This window comes from Nicotiana tabacum, chromosome 6, assembly GCF_000715075.1.
Source record: "Nicotiana tabacum cultivar K326 chromosome 6, ASM71507v2, whole genome shotgun sequence".
Taxonomy (NCBI): Eukaryota; Viridiplantae; Streptophyta; class Magnoliopsida; order Solanales; family Solanaceae; genus Nicotiana; species Nicotiana tabacum.
Window position 1 is genome coordinate 205118071 of NC_134085.1, and position 18920 is coordinate 205136990.

The window sequence follows — 18920 nt, forward strand, 5'->3', positions numbered from 1 at the left end:
AAGACGAGAAAACACAAGTAGAGGGCGAATTCGATGCAGCGCCATCAATTGAGAAGTCTGATGAGTTGCCGGAGTTAAGTGTGGAGAGAATTGAAAGAATTGATGAGGAGGAGAATGAAGCAGGGTTACACGGGGAAGATGAGAGTAGAAAAAACAGAGAGTTGATGGAGAAAATGGTGGAAAATAATGAGAAGATGATGAGAATGATGAATGAGATGTGCCAGAGAAACGAAATGCAAACGCTGATACTGAATTCGCTGGCGCAGAGGGTGGCGCAATTAGAGAAAGCTTTCCTATGTGATAGGTTGAAGGCAAAACCAAAGAAAAAGAGGCATGGTGCTTAAAAACTGCTCCAATCTTGTTTGAGAGTGTTTACAATGACTCTGTATTTCTAACGAGCAGTTAATTGTTTTTGTTTTTCTTCGTCTTCTCAGACCCATTCATATTTTAGTTATTTTAGGACGTGTACTTGCATAAAACACAGATATTGGAATGTATAGATTATTACCGCAATTCATTGTATTATGCTGGACTTTCGCCTTGTGATTCTTTGGTTTAGTTACTCGAACTAAAATGGTAATTTTCCCGTAGCACTAAAACGTCATCATCGTATGTGTCATTCTTATTCGGCTTATCCTCTTATGAGGTTAGCTACATCTCTCTTATATGTATGGGAGGCATGGAAGTTGTGACTTGAACCTCTCTTGGACCAAAAATCATATTTATTTATTTTCTTAGATTTTTGAATTTTTTTAGTAGAATATTTGTTTTGCTTTAACAAGCCCGAAAGTTATGTCTCTTCATATCAATTAATGAAAGAAATAGTAAATTTAATAGTTGTTACCATTAACAAATACAATTGTGCACTAATTATTATTTTAGTAAAGATTACACACTAGTCTGATCGAAAAATACAGGGACCGTTGTATCCATATCACGCTGTAACGGCATGCACCTCGATCACGGTCGAGGTCATGCATTTAAAACGTCTGAGAGGCGAATTAAATATTACGACATTTTAAGGGTTCAGCCCCGTAATATAGTCGAATGGCTTAAGTACTACGGTTAATGACCATTGGGTAAGGGAGAAGACCTAGTATATAAACTAAGTGAGAAGAAGAAGCAAGGGGGCGGAAAAAATCAAAAGACACACACGTTTCCTGAAAAGAAGAGAAATCTTCATCTCTCTCCACCATGAAGAAGAAAGAAGGAAGGAAGTTCAGATCCTCAATATAAATTGTTAATATAATCATATCAAATGTAAGGTGTTCTACCTTGCAAAATATCTGTGACTTTTTTACATCTTCTTAATTTGCTTGATATTATGAAAATTATCATCCTCTTCTTATACGATGGGATTCGACCAGTGTTATAGCTAAATCTTATGTGTGATATGCTTACTTACTCTCGTCTTATATCTGCGGTCTAGAGTAAATTATCGTTGATTATGATTTGCCCAAAGTCTTTTTATTTAATTAGTTTAACAAAAAGCTCAACACTTTTTGTTCAAACACAGGTTTCCAACAATGACTCTCTCTCTCTCTCTCTCTTTACAAAAGGTATGTGTGTCATATCATATGCACCCATATTATCCATTAAAAATGGGTTAGATAATAAACTTTTTAAAAATGGGTCAAATATGGATAAGAACCAAAAATCCATTTAGAAAAGAAATAATCAATGGATAACTAATGATTTTAACTTTTACATTTGTAAAGCCTTAAATTGGGGATTCCTCAAGTTTGAGAAACTAGGAATTCTCTCAAAAGTGATCATATTCAAGAAGTCATGGATAATATGGATATCTATATTATCTGTCAGTCAACTTATTTTTTATTCATATTAAATATGGTTCGGGTCGAATATTTTATCCATTTTTACATTGCCCGTTTTAACCCAATCCATATTTGACCCAACCTGCCTGTTTGTCACCCCTAGGTGCTATTTTTACTACAGGAAGAAATTCAAAAATAGCCAGAATCACAAGTGATCATTCAAAAATAGCCACAATTTCAAAAGCAATCGAAAATTAGCCACTTTTAGTGTAAAGATAAATCTGAACGAAAATACTGTTCAAAATTCGAAAAAATACTCCAGTATAATATACCGGTCCAGCGTAATATACTGGAGATTGGAGCATCGGTGCTCCAATCTCCAATATATTATACTGGAACTTTCCGCGTGTTGGAGTTCCAACATAATATGCTGGAAGTTTATACACAAGTGCACCGATCTTCAGTATATTATGCTGGAACTTTCTGTGTTGCAGCAAAATAATGACTATTTTTCGATGACTTTACAAATGCTGGCTATTTTTGAATGATCAGTCCGAAAACTGGCTAGCCCGTGCTATTTTTATTACATATCTCTATCTATAGTTTGAGTTGCAACCGTCATAGTTATTGGGCTGGCCTTCACGCGATCATAGGCCAAGTCCACGGGATAAGACTAACAGTGGGCGTGGGAGTCCAGCTCCACAAAATCCATCCCCCTTAGTCTCTGGCCTCTACTGATTTTCCCTCCAAAAGCTTGTACTGCAAGGATGGAGCCATGGGAAGCGTTGGATGTAGACGATTCCGACCTCCATTCTCTCCTCCGCCCTTGTAAGCGTCTCCACCATAACTCTAATCTCTCCACCTCCACTTCAAATTCTCCGCCGCTTCTGCCGCCGTCTTCTCAATCTTCCGAATCCTCACAATCACAAGCTTCTCAACATCAGTTACAGTCGCCGCCTCAACGCCTCATTCCCGGACCGGCAGGTTCCGTACAATATGCAATGATTCAACGAACTTACGATCGTCAATCTCATAGTCTCATGACCTCTCAAGGTGACAATCTGATACCTACGCAAGAGTACATTAGGAGAGCCGTCGAAAATTCTTCCAACTTCGACTATGATTTCAAATCCAATCTATGGCGTCGTGCCCTTAAATCTGTTGGTATGTATATTAGGGATTTGAGCTTTTGTTTATTGGTACTATTATCATTTCGTTTTTTTTTGGTAAATTTTTTCATGGATTAGGTGTACATGTATGTTTATTCAGATACGGAGAACGGAATAATTCCTCGCACGCCTTTGAGCTCTGTCAATAAATGCCTAAAAGCTTCTAGGGTTGATCAGGTATTTTAACTTTTTCCCTACTCTATTCATGGATAAAGGCATCACTAGGAAATGAAGGTAATTGTTCCATTTGACTACGATGTTAAACCATCCAATTATTGGTCTCAATTGGAGGCGGCATATGTTTAATTTTTATATTTTGAAATATATAATTTAGGAGTACTAACTTAGAAAATTTATAGTAAAAGGTAATATGAGCTGTAGTCTTCTATAACTTAAGTATTTAGAAAGATGTATAGAAATGATAGTCAAAGAAAAACTTATCTGATCCTCCAAATAATAATAGTGCCATATCACTTGAGAAAAGAGCGAGTATTAAAAAAATGAAAACAGCAAATGTCTTTTACTGAGAGAAATGGGACCATAGTTGAAGTAGTAGGTCCCGGATTGTACAATTTCTGATAGTCTTTATGAAATTTTAATTCAAGTAATTTTACTCTTCGATGCATACATATATGACCATCTACTTGTATAACATATTTTTCCTATTGCCTTTCTTAGTAGTAAGAATATATGATGAGATAAAAGCTAATATCCCCATAACGAGTGCAAAAGGCCTTTTGGCTTCTATTAGTCAGTATTGTGACCTCTGTTTTCGTGATAGCCTAATTCATAGCAATTATTGCTTTTGTTAGGTTGTGGCGGTTGTTAAGTCTTGCACACATAATGGTCTTGGCGGTCTGATGGTGACTTTGAAGGTACAGTTCTTTCGAGCACAATGCTGATAACACTGGAAGGAGTTTGCCAAAGTTGCAACTGATTTAATTAGTTCCAAATTTAGGATCCTACAGGTTCAATTGGTGCTAGCATTCATCACAAAGTACTTAGCGAGAGTCAGTATGGAAAGGACATTTGCATTGGCTCAGTTTTGATACTACAAAAGGTATATTACTCGAAGACCCAACCTCTTGGCTCCATTCAAGAGTCAAAAACTCAACCTCTTGGTTGGAGGTGTAGGCTCCACTTGTCTTCTCCATGTTAATTTAAAAAGCATATTGAACATAATGTGCGATATATCCACATTTGACTTGAAAACTGTTTACCTAATTTTGGAATTCCAGGTTGCTGTGTTTTGCCCTTCAACTTCAAGTTCATCGTATTATCTTAACATAACACTCGGGAATCTGACAGAGGTGCACATGCTTAGCCTACTATTTTGTAAAAGCAATTCTTACATCATGCATAGCTATCACTAAGACTGCAATCTTTCACGAACAAAAACATATAAATGTGAAATTTGTTTTCATTTGTTTCTTGAAGTTATATGTCTGCAATTAGCTGAACCAGCTTCCCCCCAATCATGTACTGATTTGTAGTTCCATGTCAGAAGTTGTGTTTTAGGGATGAAAAACCAGGTTCCATTGGGAATGCCTTCCATGTGTTCGTAAAGCTCAACTATAAGCACCAGCTATAAATCCTGTATGTTGACACGTAAATGATCATAGGCTTGGTTCATTTCATTTTATGAAACAAAAATTGCTAGAGAAAGTGTTATCTATGTGCTTTCATCAGGTCCTCATTTAGGCAAAATTTATTGATCGCCCTCCACCACATATTATATGGATAAGGTTTTGTGTTTCAGTTCAAGTTAAACAAAAAACGGAAACTATATCTTTTCACTGTCAATTGACCTCATTTCTTCTTAATGCAACTTGCATAGTAAATGTAAAAAGTTGGTGGAAGTCGTGCTGAGGACTATCAGATCAATGGTAGTATCACCGGTTATTTGTTCATGATCTCCATACTTCTGTGTGCCTAAATAGTCTGCATAAGCGGTTATGTTACTTTGCCCTGTGATGGACGCGGTTGCCTGAGGCATTATTCTGCCAAATATGAATATCCCCCTTCACCCCGAGTAATAACATTTTCTACTGTACTCCCCCCCCCCCCCTCCCCAAAAAAAAAAAAAATCCCTCTTCACTTGCCCTTATGACTATCAGATGAAGACTTCTGTAAGTTGGTATTCTTTCTCTTGTATTTTCTAATCTGGTATTGTATGGTGAGTACTTAGCAGTTAGCCTCTTATGCACACTCACTAGGTACCACATAAGGTTCATAATCATAATCTTGTATCATGATTGACTTATAAAAAACTTGTGTCATGATTGATAAAGCTTTGAGTACCTATTAAGAGCTTCAAGTTCCATACCTTTAGGTTTTCTGCAAGGAAAGTCCCCCTCCATCAATGCACAGCAAAGCAGCATATGAAGTCAACCATAGTGATCCTGAAATTGGTGAGGGTTGATATTTCTTTTTATTGTACTATGTCATATTAGGAGGATTTTCTTTTGACAGTAGCACTATCAATGGAATATGAGAAAGGCTTCTAGTATTTCACCTGGCTAATGATTTTCATATAAACTTAGCAGCTTCAGCCTCTGCTAGAAAAGCTTGTGCACTGCAGAATATTTCCATCCCAGATAAAGAAACAACTGAAGAAATCATAGATGATAGGACCACAGAATGCATGTCTGCAGGTGGAAGTTTGCATAAGGAGATTCAAATGGACAAGGAAAATCTAGTTCCAAGTAGCTACATTTGCAACAAAATTAGAGCCTTTGAGGAGACATCCATTGTAGACAAAGAATGTCACAATCAGATACAAAGTGCTGCCAAAGAATTTGAAGGAACAGACAGAAACAGAGGGATTCTCCACAAAAACAATAATCAGCAAATGGGAGAGAATTTTCCGGGTTCCCTCTCTCCGGGGAACAAAAGAGCTGGTTCAATAAAGAACCGCTTTGATCCAGAAATTCAGATAGTTGATGAAGTTAAGGATTACAAACAGCCAATTGTGTCGAAGGTGCCACAGCTTCAGTGGACAGATGAACAGCTTGACGAACTGTTTGCCTGCGAGGATGATGAATGTTCTTTACTCTAAATTTTTTTGTTCACTTTGGTTTAGTTTCCAGTTAACGCTGAAAGAAATCCCTTATATTCGTGTAAAGTGTGATCAAATCCTTTCTACTTTGATATCCCCATTCCTGCATCATTTTAATCACCAGTTTTCAAGCTTTCTGGAATGTTTAATAAAGTCCTTTATACTATTTTGACGTCCATATATCATCAGTCTCCATCATAATCATTACTAGTATTATTTCGGTGGTAAATCCGGTCTCAAAGATATTCGACGAAACATTGAATCTAGTAGTGATTTAACTGCTGGGGGAGCTTCAGTGATACAAAAAAGAACCGGCTGCCCAGAATTAGTAAGCTACGGGGTCGTCAATGTTGGTGGTTCACTGTCCTTTATAATAGTGATTAGTTAGCCTACATCAAGCCTTATATAGTGCCAGTCACAAATGCACATCCACACGTTTCTGCAGAGCTTCACAACGGTAAGCATGAAATAAAGCGTGTTTTTCTTTAAGCTGAATAAATGTAGCCTAGAGAGCTCAGCAAGGCTCACGTCCTATAACCATTCATTTTGCAACACCCGACTGAACACTTTTATTTTCTGAAGACCTCGTTCTTCTATCCAAAATCCCAAAAGGTGGATTTTTTCCGGCACATTAAACACAATATATGAACTAGAAGTTCTTCGAATGAGAGGATAACTTATGCTTCCCATGCATAACCCCAGGAGTACCTTTATTAGGACTTCCGCCCTTCAGAATAATATTCATTTCAATAATATAATTTGGTTATGTCAAAAAGATAGCTCGAGAGGTACAATTTGAATGCAAAATAATCTAAACAAAATTGCACTAGACTCGCAATCGCTAGTATATTATAAACTAAAGCCACCAAACTATGCCGAGATCAAGGGGTTGCTCCTCATCTTCAAATTACTCAGTAAAAGAAAGAATTTCATCGCAAGCCTTCAATTCCTCGTATTTTCAATCTTTCAATTCTTCATATTCCTGCTGAGATCACCCGCTTTGACACAAAGGGTTCAGCAACAAGCAGCTAAAGCCGTTTACCTTCTAAAGACCTATGGAAACAATTTCTTCAGTCTGTCAGCAGACTGAGATGCTCTTTTGTTGGTTGGCTCAAGAACCAGTGCGTATCTGAAATCTGCACAAGGAAACTAGAGAATGTAAGAGAACAATGCAAAGTATATTTCAAAAGTTTTAGGATGGACAGGTCATTTATGAGTTCCGGTCATCAGTTACGCAAGCACCTCGATCTCCAAAGATTGGGTACAATTTCTATCAAACCAACTAAATCTTTTAGCACATGTTTTTCTTCTTCAGTTTCCAACTAAAGTGCATCAAGTATATAGTCCAAGTTGAAGTGGCAGTTGACAGTCCATCTTAGAGTACTTCTCTTCACAGCATTCTAAATGTGGAAGCATGTGGCTCAGGTGATTCAACCGTAAAGTTTACTTATGAAGGAATTAACAGCTTAAGTTATTGAGACTCACCTTCAAGTGCCTCTTTACAGTAGCCCAGCATTTCCCGTGCTGTGCCCCTTCTTAAGTAAGCTTTCACATTCTGTGGGGAAAGAAAGAGAAAGAATGCTCTCCTCAGAAAAGCATAAGAAACGTGATCACGATATAAAGCAAATGGAATCACAAGCTTAAAAAGGGAGATATATTTATATGGTACTACCAGCTTTAGCTAGTTGACCCTTTCCTATAAAATGCACACACACAAGTCCACTAATAAACCTCTCAATGCAGTACCCAAACTCTTCCTCTGAAATCCCCCAAAAACCCACAATACATAAGCCAAAAAGCCAACCAGTTATTAACTTTGTCTCTACCTCACAACATCCTGTTCCAGGATCACTAAAGCAACAGAATTTCTAAAAAGAATTATAACACTCAATCACATGATATGCTGAAGAAATAAAGGCCACATAAGAAAACAAATAGAGGTTTACTAGGTTAAAATGGATTAGACTGAAACATATACTAGCTAAACACGCAGGAGTTGGTGAGGTAGGAAAGCGCACCTTCTTATCAAGATCAATAGCTTTACTACAATCTGCTTCAGCCTGGATGAAACTGGATGGAGATTTGAATTAGAGAATAAGCATTTGACAAGCACGGGTATAGAAAAAGGGGGAAATGGATAAAAGAATTACTTTCGCATCTCCAAATAAGCTGCAGCCCTGTTGCTAAAGTATGTGGCAGTATTATCATTGAGTTTGATAGCCTCTGTGTAGAAGCCAATGGCTTTCTGCCACTGTTTATCTTTGTAGGCTTGATTACCCTGTGAAAAAGCCATATAGTATAAGGACCAAATCTTATATTAAGGGAGCTCCCAAATAACCAACAAAATGACAGAACAAAGCAATACTGAAGGTGCATTAGCAGAATAGCCAGCTTGTCACTTTCACTAAACAACTATAACTTTCTCGCTCCTGAGCTCTAGTGCTTTTCCAAATTTTGTCAATCAAGCTCTGACTGCTGGGCTCGGAATTGTTCCAGCTTATATCACAGAACTCTCACTATTAGGCTTATGACTCCATATTATAATTTTTCAAAGCCTGCCAGGGCTGAAGAAACTTGGTCACATCACCTTATTCCTTTCAAGAAGTCTGTTAGATAGGATACATAGCACTACTTTGCTAATGTTCCTCTAGTTGAGGTTGGCAATTAAGTGGTAGGATGAACCATGTAACTGACATAGGGTGCTAATGGGACTTTTGATCCGCCTAGAAATGTTTGTCCTGGCGAACAGTTTCAGTTCTGAAATTGAAAGAAAAAAATCTATGGGCATCATGCAAATGCAAATCACTTTCTATAAGTATCAAGCATATTGTACACCATAAAAGGCCTGATGTCTAAAAAGTGGGAGGGTTCAGGACAAATGCAAGAAGCGACAAGCTCCAATAAAAACGTCATACAAAGAACAAGAGAATTGATCCCTGGCACATTTAGTAAGTAGAGCAGATAAAGCCAACCAATGGTTATAGCTAACGACCACTCTACATTTAATAAATTGACAGCAATGTCCCTCTAAAGATCCACAGCAGGTTATCCTTCGTTTACCTTTTCTTTAGCCATTTCAGCAGATGCTTCCTTACTGATGGCATTACCAGATGTTGATGATTTTGTGGCCACTTCTGCCTGTTCCTGGAGTGGCGCATACATGCTCTGAATAGTGTCGAGCAAAAATCGGTCACCCCCCTGCCTCGCCACGAAAGACACAGAAGTTGGGCATTTATCATGAAATCCCATTGGTACGCAGACCTACGGCAGGGAAGCACATAGCATTAGATAAGTCTGATTCAACACTCAACTGTACCCAAGGCCAATTTAAATTTGTGGGTTTGGGGTACAGAAGCACAAGAGAGAAAGCCATTCACCTGACAGCCACCTGACATGCTAGCTATGCTTGAAAATGAGCATGACCTAATCTGGTAGTCCTCAGACTGAATCTCCTTTGCACCAATCTTCGGAGGAGGTTCAGAAACTGTGGGGATAACCAAAATTCCATCATCCTATTGAAACAATGAATTTCAGCAAGAGTGAGATGACAGCATGAGACAGGAGATATCAAGATATTATTTACGGCAAGATTACTTCAACATAACGTTAGTAGAGAAATAAAAGCAGCAAGATCTGAGAACTTTATCCAATGAGCTGAGGTTGAGCATTAGACAGGTAAATGACAGACTCTACCATATAAAACATGTATTTAAGACATGCAATGTTCAATCTTTTATTCTCAAGTAAAATTTCATCAAACAAAAAACCACATGAAGCAGTAACAGCATATATGTATTTACCATGAAATCCCTTATGCAAAGGAAACAAGCAACATTAGAAATTTTAACCAATCAATGGCCACAAGGGGGTCTTAATTGTTATCAAACTTTAACAGTTTCATGTGATAAAGTACTAGCTGAAATTCATAATCCACATGGACAAGCAATTTTCAAAGGTTTGGTCCTCCAAATAAAGGGGTAGGCTGAGAAAAAATCAGGCAATCCCATTATAAGAACTAACTTTAACTAAACAAATACTAATAATACTTACTCAAGGGGTGGGTTGGAAAGAATCCAGGCAACCCATTATAAGAAGCAAAATTAACTAAATGAAAACCAATACTACTTACTTTCAATAGATCATTTAGAGCTGAACGCAATTCGTTCCTAACTGCATGACAGTTTTCAATATTTGTATCTGTGATCTCCGGTCCTCCTTGAATTTGTGTGGAAATAACAGGGTCCAGATTGGGCTTTGCAGCATTGATCCACTCCAGATGATTTTGTTTGAACTCGTGTCTGCACAAACCATAAAAACCAATTTTAGAAAGGCATTGCAAAAAAACATCATTATCACCATAATACGCAACGAATTACCCCATTCAAAGAACATCAGGTAGGATCATTTATGTGTAAGCGTAACATGTGAATGCTTTAAAAATAGTTGAGGAATAGTAGGACAGAACATTAGAATTTTCTTCTCATCACAGATCAGAGTGTGTACTGGAACCCATACACCACCCTCTTCAAGCAAGTCATCAAAAGAGCAGGTGACCCAAATATATATGCTTTAATAACATAGCAAAAACTAGCACAAAATAGATTAGAAAGGTTCAACTACTTTTGCAAGCTTCCATCAGATAATGTGCCCCAAATTTCGGACCAGTAATAAGTGCATCTAGTGATCTCTGCTGCATCAAGCTAAATCTCACCTCTTAAGTATATGCATAAAATATGCTAGCAAGTTTGTTGATGAAGATTTTCTTTCAGTATTGGACTTTTTGCTAGCAAACTGTTTTAAGCTTGGAATTTTTGAGTTTAGATAGGCTTCCAGATTCTCATGCCTTATGATTTGTCCTGCAAGAGGTGATTCTCAGAAGGTGTGTGAAAAAGTTTATCATAAGAAAGCACAAACTACAAACACATACTTCCAAACAGCTTTTCCACAGCTTTGATCACCGCTTGACTGACACGACCACCAGAATTTACTGACTGAAAGCAATCATCTGCTATCACAACATTCCTTGGATTACGCTGACTAGCAAATGGAACCTGCAACAGGACATGCCCGACACGGCGCAATATGCTGGGATCTCTAGCGAACCATCCTGCAGTTGGTCCAAATTCACTATAGCTAAACACAGAATACCAGACACAGCCTTGACATTCAACTTAGTTATTTTGTAAATTCATATATACCTAAATTAAAATCAAGACTTCAACGATAGCAAATATAAAACATGACCATAAAGAGCAATTTTGACATGGTAAGCTACATCTATCCCACCCTAGTTTCCCAAAAAAAATATCCCACCCTCAACCCTCTTCCCCAGGAGTCAACAGTGGCCCTTCCCATACTACTCTTTTGGTGTCTTGAACCCCCAACCTCAAGGCTGGAGGTGGGGCTGCTTTTTACTCGAGCTAAAGAGCAACTTATGGTAAGAAAAGTATAAGACCAAGTTGCTGGAAATCTTTGTCTGCATTCTCACTCAATTTTTTTCCTTTAAAAGGTCTTTGCCTGCATTGTCATTCAAATTCAATTATCTTCAGCTAAGAAAATCAGCTACGGTGTCCCTTGGGTATGAAAAAATCCACAATTGAGTACATGATGTGCTGAGTCATCTTAAGTTGGAATAAAATAAGTTCCGTGGTGAAAAGGCTAAAACTCTTGGTATCAGCTCTGCAATACCAAGATGTCATGCTCACAAGACTTTCTCGGGGGAAAAAGTGAAGTTGAAAGACGTGAAAATGAATAGAAGATGCCATTCACTGAAGCATTTATAGCACATCTCAAGTGATTATATCGACAACACATACCAACAGTGTCAAGACTAGCTGAAACTGGAATTATGCCAGTGTGAGCAACAGTTCCATGAGATGGCCGAAACCCTAAAACTCCACAGTATGCAGCAGGTACTCTCACACCTCCAACAGCATCGGTTCCTGGATAACAAATTGTACTGTACTCAGACGAGCCTACCAGTAATTAGTCTATATTCATTTCCTATAAACATGACGTGTTATGATGCACGCTCAATCAAACAAACAAAATGGCAACAGATTGACATAGTTTGAGATATAAAAGACGCACCCAAGGAAAAATCAACAAATTTTGCAGCCACAGCAACAGCAGCCCCACTAGATGATCCTCCCGGAATCCGTGCAGGAGCAGCAGGATTTGTTGGAGTATCGTAATGTATATGTTCTCCACTAATACTGCACAGTAAATATGACAGAATAATCAACAACACGAGAAGGACTATAAAGTGCAGCAGAAATATGTGTGACACAAAACAAATTGGAAACGTAACACTAACCAAGAAAATAACAAATAACTAGCACTTATGCTCATACTTACAAATTTCAAATTTCAAATTCAGGATCCAACATACTGTGCCTGCTAATCTTAGAAAAAAGAGGCAAACTTTAACAAGTGAAAAGTTCAGGAACAAACCCAAATGCCATGTCATCTACAACAGTTCTTCCGGTGCATGTGGCTCCTCCTTCAACAAGTGCAGAAACAACTGGAGACGTCTGACTAGCAGGTTCGTGAGTCCTTGACCACTCTGGGTTTCCAAACCCTGTCACAAATCCATTGATATCGAATCTGGGCAATCAAAAAATATGACTTCAGTAGTTCCAATATATATGAATTCAGGAGATTGGAAAGAACTGTTTCCCAAAAATAAACAAATCAACTTCAAATAGAAGTCCAACGGGAATTTGACAAGTAAAAAACAAGTGGGACCAAAAAGTGCAGCAAGAAAGAGAATCCTACAGCATGTGTGGCAAACTCTCCCGATAGAATGTAGCATTATAGAAACCTATCCCTAAATTCGACAAAGCCTCTATGAAGCTCTCCATCCCAATATATAGAAGTTCGCTTCAGTCATCAAGGGCACCTACGCAAACCTAATACTCAAGCAAGACTCTTGATACAGTTGCAAAATCAAACAACAACTGCCTTTGGTGCTTATGGACAGAAAGGAATCAAAGATGCTTTGATGGCATCTCAACTGCTAGATACCTACTCAAGGCTAGATGTTTGGTCACTCTTTTTAGTTGGGTTAAACTCTCCCCTATGTATAACTCTGACCAATTTATGGAATTTATCAGTTCTCTAGTCTTATGATAGATTTTTTGTTGCTCTCTTCTTAGGAGCTGATATCTTCTTTTATTTTGTAATATGTGCATCCACTCGATGCTTTTGTCAATAATACACCACTTACTTCATCAAAAAAAAAAAAAAAATCAAACAACAACTGCGTCTCACTCTCAAATTATGAAATAGTTGAATTCTGGCTTTTTAAATCCTCTTTATTCATTCTGACATATTTGAACACACTTGGAACAGACAAAATGGATCATTTATTATGACGCCGGAGTCTGAGCCAGCTTGCTGTTGCACCTCGACTATTCCACCGGTCAGCTGCTACCTCACACTAGATAAAAAAATAAATCTTTTTTTTTTTGGGGGGGGAGGGGATGTGGGGGTGGGGGTGGGGGTGGGGGTGGGGGTCGCGTTTTACAACAACTTCAATAAGAAAAAAGAAACAGTAACAAGAACAAAAAACTTATGTTCCCAAATCTTTCTCAGAGCATATATATGGGTAAGATTAAAGGAGCTTACACATCGGAGATGGCGAAAGAGAGGCCAGTGAGTGGATGAGGAGCTTTAGGAGGAGGTGGCTGAGGCGGTGGCAGAAGCTGAAGCCGTTCAACAAAGGCTCCAAAGTCAGCTTTAACAGCTTTCTTAAGCTTTCTGGTCATTATGAGTATTCCAGCTAATCCTAATCCCAACAATACCCACAAATTTGCTGCCTGCGACGCCATTTTATTCACCGCGAAAACTCAACTGTTGTATTTGCTCCAAAGATTGATTTTCTATAGCGACGCAATCCCGTAAAATGATAATACCAGTTTGTGTGTGAGTTTGGGGTTTGTTTTTTAATACTTTCTTGGATTGTTTTCCTTTTTTGGGGGGGTGGGGTGGGGGTGGGGGTTGAGGATAGAACAGTGGAAACCTAGATAGAAGGTTACAGCATTCTGAGCTGGGAATTCAAGTAGTTGAATTGGGATGTGAATCTTATTTGGTAAAAGGTAGGAATTTTCCGCCAATTTTGCAAGACGCCCCCGTAATATTTTGACTGTTTTAAATAAGCCTCGCATCTTTGGAATTACTAAACTATTTCAGGAAATTGTTTAGACATTCTAATTGTGGCTCTATCCAAATTAGTCAGACCTTTTATTTATGTCATTAGTAACCATATTTATAATACTAATATTTATTAATAATAATAATATTTATTTACATGAAGGAACAATAAAATTTAATTAATAAGAAAATTTATTTACAATACTATAACAATCATCTAAATGTCGAAAAATATTATTATATTAGCATAATACGTGATTCAAAATGAAAAGATATCATAAGAACTTACATAAATGGTCAATTTTAGTCATGTTAAGTAATTAATTATGTATTGTAGTTTGTATCTAATGTGATGGTATCTTACCGAACACTTCTTTATATATGGTATTTTTTTGTATATGTTTCCTTCTAATACTTTGGTTACTCTGCCATAACCAGAACTATTGTTGTCGATGTTGATATCTTTCTTGAAAGTGCAACATATAGTTATTTGTGTAAGAAAACATATTGTGGTAAAAATAGTTCAATATTTAGGATGTTTGTCCTTGTGCTTTATTTATTATAACTACAAAACATAAACATACTGCAAATTTATTTTCACGTAAATTTAAAAGGATATTCTTTAATTTCAAAAAATAAAAGTTGAATTCGGGGATAAACACATACTTAGAAGCACATTGACCAATATCATAAGTTCTGCATGTATGACGTTATATTGTCAAAACTTCTATATACCATATGTGTACTATTACATAAGCTATTCAGCGAATCTAAGTTTTCAGTAGCATAACGGGCATAGTTTTCTTCAAAACTAATATATATGCAATGGAAGATCAATTTTAACTTAGTCTAACACATATGTGGTGACACTAACATACATAAAAAATAATAAAGTTGATGACATACATATACAATAGAAGGTCATTTGGTATTAAAGTATTTAAGTATTTTTTTTTGGTAGTAACTGTTGGTATCATCTTTTATTGAGTCAAAACTAAAAAATATTTTGTTTTTACCATAAAACTTAGCAATCAACATTTTATTTAGTTGATCAACATATTCGATTCTACTAGCTAAGATAACTCATTGATTTCTATCATGTAATTTGCACAAATTGTGTTTTAATCTAATGATGAAAATATTTTCCTTATTAAATACACTACTATTACCATGAGGTTGATAACCAAGTGCTCTAGAAGAACCGAATCATCTTTTATTGTATGCTCTTCTTCGTTTCTAACACGAAGCAAGAAGTCACTGAATGTTGGATCTATTCTTATTTTTATATTTTCTGTCATTTGAATATTTTTTATTTGAGGTCATAAGTATAATTTTGGCATGCTACCTTTTATAGTTTTTGCTTTGATCAATTTTGGAACTACTGATCGTACTCGACAGTACTCATCTCCCAAACTATTACTTTTCCACCAAATGGTTCATTGATATATAATATATCTCTAAAACTCTTGGCGATTATTTTGATCATTTGACGCTTAGCCAAAAGAGCTTCATCCCATATTATCACTTTTGTTTTTTCTTATAAATCTAGCACCATTGCTCTGATTTGATATACCTGTGATGGTTATTTCAGTTATTTGAAGAGCTATATCAAATGTAAAGTGAGTTGTATGACCTCGTAATAAAATCGTTGATGGTACACCACTTGTTCTTATTACTAATAGTATCATGCCTCTTGACTTGACATTTGCAAGTAATGAATAACATATGAATATTATTTCAATTCTGTCGGAGGTATCTACAAAAATCTCGCTATGCCAAAGTCGATTTTTATAATACAGCTTGAAAGTTTATTCTTGTTCAGGATTTAGTTTTGACTATACTTCCTCAAACACTTGTATGGCCTTATTAATATTATACTAATCTTTTTTCCTTGTGATCTATTTTTTTTATAATCTCTAACACTCTTTTTATGGAATAAATTTATATACCCTAATTTATTTATTTTTAACTTGAAAAATAATTTTACTCATATGATAAATTTAAAAAATAATTTATTTGGATTCTCTTGCTAAATAATTAATTGAAAGATTTGATTATTTAGTTTTAACTTAAAATATAATTTATTTTTTGTTGATTTAGATTCTTAATATTAGTTCATCTCATCTTTGAATATTTAACCGTGATTATAATTTTATCCACCATAAATTTTATTTCTAAAGAGTAAACATATCGATGACATTCTACTTTTAGATCTTTATGTTTACAAAATCATTAGTGGCATTGGCTCTTACCAATCATTTTCTTTCTTTTCTCACACATTTATATTCTTAAAAATTTTCTTAGTTGTTCTTTATCAATTTTGTATATTTTTCTATATTACATGAAAAGCTAATAATAAAAAATATTACTTGAGTAGGAAAACAATTCAAATATAATATAATAATATATTATCGTGAGAATTATTTCTCAATTTCAACGCTTTATGCGGTCCGTTTAGCATTTTTTTTTTTTTGGTATTGAATATTATAAAGTGGTAATGTATTACCAACATGGAGGATTCTTATGAAATTGATTTTTATTAAACCTTCATACGTATTTTTAATAAGAATTCAATTTACAAGATTGTATTAATTTTAAAAGTTTAAATATTAAAAAAAATTAACGCACAGTTATATCATTTCCTTATAAGTACTTCTGTTTAATATTTTAGGGCTATTTTGATCTATCAATATTATATTTGTGCTTTTATAATAATATAGGCTCTCCTATTTCTAAATGGATTTGGACAATATAATACGTTTTCAAATTAAATTAGTAATAGAAAATTTTTAAGAAGTATATCCTAAAAATAATAGGATTACAAGGCTAATATCTATGCCCAAAAAAAATTATACTAATAGGGTTCCTAAAGGTAATCATGTAGGATTCCTAATTATGTCCTAAAACTAATACGATTACAATGTTAATGTCTAGAATTTGCTTAATATTAAAAGGTTATTTTGTAATCCAGTATTTTATTCATATTTTTATAATAATATAGATTTCAAAAAACTATTCAAACAAAATTGTTTTTTCACTTAGGGCATTACTATCAAAAAATAACAAGAAAAATAAGTGCATTATTAATTAATTATTATATTAACTTTATATAAAAATTTATGATGATATTTTAGTTATTAGTATTTATTTCAGTCACTACTTTGAATGAAATATGCTACACCTCATGAATTTAATCAATTTTGGTAAAATAATTAAATATTTTTATTAAAGTTAAATTTTTGAGGATAAATGGATAATTTACACAAAGTACTCGCAGGAAACCCCCAAAAAATTGTTTATACGTTTACTTATGAAACTTTCTTAATATAATAAACTTTTACAATATTACTTGGTACGATGACGAAAGTTATTTTTCGATAAACTCTTTTCAATGAGAAAATTATTTTCTAAGGTAAAAGTGACTTCCATTACTCCGGAATGTATTTTCTTACAACTATCTTAACTTTTAATTTGGTATTACTTGCTCCAACTAACATCCAAACACTATTATTAATCTTTAATACTTCAAATTTTATCAAATATTGTTTGATTTGCTAATTATTAGTAGTCTTCAATATTTTTTGAAAATAGTTTCACACACTAGTTAAAAATCCAAAAATAGTGAAAAAAGCCTTTTTGGACGTTTGGACATAAGAATTGTAAAATTTTGAAGAAAAAAAATTAAGTAAAAATGATATTTGAAAATTAGAGTTGTGTTTGGACAAGAATATAATTTTGGATTGTTTTGAATTTTTGTGGGTGATTTGAGTGAAAATTTTAAAAATAATCTTTTGGAGTTTTTAAAATTTTTGAAAAATTCCAAAATTCATCTTCAACTAAAAATTAAAAATTTTATGGCCAAATACTGTTTTCGAAAAAAGCAAATTTTTTTCAAAAATGCGATATTTTTATGGTCAATCGGTTTTCTTTTTTACTTAATAAAAATAAGAGGGACGAAGGTGGTTATCCAATGAATTTTCTCGGACTGCATATGTAAATGATTTTTTTTTGTTTTTTCATTCCCTTAATTTTTCTCATGGAAAAAGGTCAAATATATCCTTGTACTATTGAAAATAGTTCACATGTATCTTCCGTGATACTTTACGTTTAAATCTATCCCTGTCGTTAGCAAAGTAAACAAAAATACCTCTCACTAACAATTGTCCATAGTGGCACGGGACCCATCAATTGTCAAGTCTAGGTGTACTCCATGTCATTATTTTTTACAATATTTTTTAAAACAAATGACTTAACATACCCCTTCATTAATTAAAGTCTTCTTCTCCTTTAAAGACTGCCACTGCCAGCATTATTCTTTAGATTTCAGCCTACTTTTAGAGGAGTTTCGAAACTAAACCAAACTCTATTTTTGCAAACGCGTCTGTTTTCAAAAACCCGGATTATGTAATAGGTGAGTCTCGTAGGTGGACGTATCGAACCGAAATAAGATCTCAGATTGTCTCACAAATGTATTTATCTCTAATGGGGATCTCATCGCCAAGCTTGCCCCCAAAGAAAAAAAACCCAAAAAGAACTTCAAATTTTTTCTTTGGCGCATTTAAATTCTGATCTTCATCAATTTTCACACAATCTTGGCAGGCTGAAAACGGTGAAAACCAACAATTTGTTTGCCCATTCACTTTTTGGGTTTTTTTCTTTGGGGGCAAGCTTGGCGATGAGATCTCCATCAGGGATAGACACATTTGTGGGATGTAGATTGCACATTTCGAGTTTTTAAAGAAAAGACGCGTTTGCAAAATGGAG

General features: G+C 35.2%; 2 protein-coding genes across 3 annotated transcripts; one reads left to right on the top strand and one right to left on the bottom strand.

Annotated features, from left to right (window-relative positions):
- The first annotated feature begins 2411 nt into the window (after nt 1-2411).
- LOC107809632 (uncharacterized) lies at nt 2412-6178 on the top strand. Of its 2 annotated transcripts, none has more exons than XM_016634291.2 (7): nt 2412-2939; nt 3045-3121; nt 3757-3819; nt 3903-4004; nt 4183-4254; nt 5277-5355; nt 5488-6178. In XM_016634291.2, exons 1-7 carry the CDS (start codon nt 2543-2545, stop codon nt 6000-6002), a joined length of 1305 nt encoding a protein of 434 aa, XP_016489777.1. In that variant the 5' UTR covers nt 2412-2542; the 3' UTR covers nt 6003-6178. The 2 variants fall into 2 exon arrangements, with proteins under 2 accessions (XP_016489777.1, XP_016489779.1); XM_016634293.2 differs by having other exon boundaries at nt 2414-2939; nt 5491-6178.
- Nucleotides 6179-6711: 533 nt separating this feature from the next.
- Nucleotides 6712-14070, bottom strand: LOC107809634 (translocon at the outer membrane of chloroplasts 64). Its single transcript, XM_075256519.1, has 13 exons — nt 13632-14070; nt 12456-12608; nt 12093-12217; nt 11819-11944; nt 10930-11109; nt 10714-10858; nt 10132-10300; nt 9380-9514; nt 9063-9263; nt 8153-8280; nt 8021-8072; nt 7488-7557; nt 6712-7138 (listed from the first exon to the last, which is right to left on the bottom strand). The coding sequence occupies exons 1-13, from the start codon at nt 13832-13834 to the stop codon at nt 7056-7058; spliced, it is 1770 nt and encodes a 589-aa protein (XP_075112620.1). The 5' UTR covers nt 13835-14070; the 3' UTR covers nt 6712-7055.
- Nucleotides 14071-18920: the final 4850 nt, after the last annotated feature.

What these genes read in the sequence shown, in the direction of transcription:
- LOC107809632 (XM_016634291.2), top strand. Translation starts at nt 2,543, where the DNA reads ATGGAGCCATGGGAAGCGTTGGATGTAGACGATTCCGACCTCCATTCT. An exon ending in GTCTGATGGTGACTTTGAAG is followed by an intron (nt 3,820 to 3,902) that starts GTACAGTTCTTT and finishes TTCCAAATTTAG; the next exon opens with GATCCTACAGGTTCAATTGG. An exon ending in CCATAGTGATCCTGAAATTG is followed by an intron (nt 5,356 to 5,487) that starts GTGAGGGTTGAT and finishes ATATAAACTTAG; the next exon opens with CAGCTTCAGCCTCTGCTAGA.
- LOC107809634 (XM_075256519.1), bottom strand. Translation starts at nt 13,834, where the DNA reads ATGGCGTCGCAGGCAGCAAATTTGTGGGTATTGTTGGGATTAGGATTA. An exon ending in CTCTAAATGATCTATTGAAA is followed by an intron (nt 9,515 to 10,131) that starts GTAAGTAGTATT and finishes TTGTTTCAATAG; the next exon opens with GATGATGGAATTTTGGTTAT. An exon ending in GCATGTCAGGTGGCTGTCAG is followed by an intron (nt 9,264 to 9,379) that starts GTGAATGGCTTT and finishes TCCCTGCCGTAG; the next exon opens with GTCTGCGTACCAATGGGATT.